This window comes from Eimeria acervulina, genomic scaffold, assembly GCF_000499425.1.
Source record: "Eimeria acervulina Houghton genomic scaffold, Eah_scaff3369, whole genome shotgun sequence".
Taxonomy (NCBI): Eukaryota; Apicomplexa; class Conoidasida; order Eucoccidiorida; family Eimeriidae; genus Eimeria; species Eimeria acervulina.
The window spans coordinates 1-1,406 of record NW_013547438.1 but is presented as its reverse complement, the minus strand read 5'-3'; the positions used below and the strand labels follow the sequence as shown (position 1 = coordinate 1,406).

At 44.9% G+C, this 1,406-nt stretch overlaps 1 protein-coding gene across 1 annotated transcript; it reads left to right on the top strand.

Moving 5' to 3' along the window:
• Positions 1-211: 211 nt before the first annotated feature.
• On the top strand, positions 212-1,218 carry EAH_00068570 (lon protease, putative; the record flags this gene model as incomplete). The annotated part of the gene is made up of 4 exons (XM_013392227.1): positions 212-314; positions 560-696; positions 922-957; positions 1,065-1,218. Coding segments are annotated over 4 exons (430 nt in total), but the record flags the coding sequence as incomplete, so codon positions are not given.
• Positions 1,219-1,406: the final 188 nt, after the last annotated feature.

Here is a 1,406-nt window from a genome sequence, read left to right as displayed (position 1 = left end):
AAACCCTAAACCCTAAGCCTGAACAGTTCTGCACCTTCTTCTACGTTTAGGGTTTAGGGTTTAGAGTACTGGGAGCATCCTCTAAATTTTGCAGTTGGGGCGAGCAACGGGAGTTTAGCGGCACTCTTGGCGAGTAGCATATATGTAGGGTTTAGGGTTTAGGGTTTAGGGTTTAGGGTTTAGGGTTTAGGGTTTAGGGTTTGCTGCGCAGGGGAAGATCCTTTGCTTCCTGGGCCCTCCTGGGGTTGGGAAGACATCTGTGGCTGAGAGCATAGCGAGGGCTTTGAAGAGAAAATATTATCGTATCTCGCTTGGTAAACCCTAAACCCTAAACCCTAAACCCTAGTTTTTTAATCGTACGCGCTGGAACATTGATACTTATGGATGAACGTACTACCTCATCGGTACAGGGTTTAGGGTTTAGGGTTTAGGGTTTGCATGTATATTGTATATATTGTTGATGATTAGTGCATTGGGTGTAAATCATGACTGCTGTGGGCGTAAACCTCCCCGTCTAGGGTTTAGGGTTTAGGGTTTAGGGTTTAGGGTTTGCGTTTAGGGGGTTTATTTGATGTGGCGGAGCTGCGGGGACACCGCCGAACGTACATCGGTGCTCTGCCTGGAAAGATAATTAATGCCCTCAAATTGACAGCGACTATGAACCCTCTAATTGTTCTCGATGAAATAGACAAACTCGTAAACCCTAAACCCTAAACCCTACAGAATGAACCCTTTAATTGTTCTTGATGAAATAGACGAGCTCGTAAACCCTAAACCCTACACAATGAATCCTTTGGTAGTGCTTAATGAAGTAGACAAACTCGTAAACCCTAAATCTCTAGCCTTATACCGCCAAGGTGAAAGAGATTAACAGAGGGTTCGGTTTAGGGTTTAGGGTTTAGGGTTTAGGGTTTATGTTAGACTTTGTTGTTTAGCTCTATAGGTGAGTGTTTTGCGGTGAATTCCTGGTTTGCGAGCATTTTATTTTTGGCGTATACTTTTCAGGGTTTAGGGTTTAGGGTTTAGGGTTTAGGGTTTAGGGTTTGGGGTGTCTGTGCATGCAGGGGCGAGACCTCAGAGGAGACCCTTCTTCAGCTTTGCTGGAGGTTCTAGACCCGTCGCAAAATTCTTTTTTTCGTGATCACTACATCGATGTTCCTGTCGATCTTTCGAGGGTTTTGTTTGTTTGTACAGCCAACGCACAAGATACCATTCCCGGTACAAACCCTAAACCCTAAACCCTAAACCCTAAACCCTAAGGAGGCAGTCTTCAGAGAGAAATGCTGCAACTGAAATACACTGTTCAAACAAAAGCCTGGATGCAACACAACCAAGGATGGCCAGGGGCTTAAGGTTTAGGGTTTAGGGTTTAGGGTTTAGGGTTTAGGGTTTAGGGTTTAGGGTTT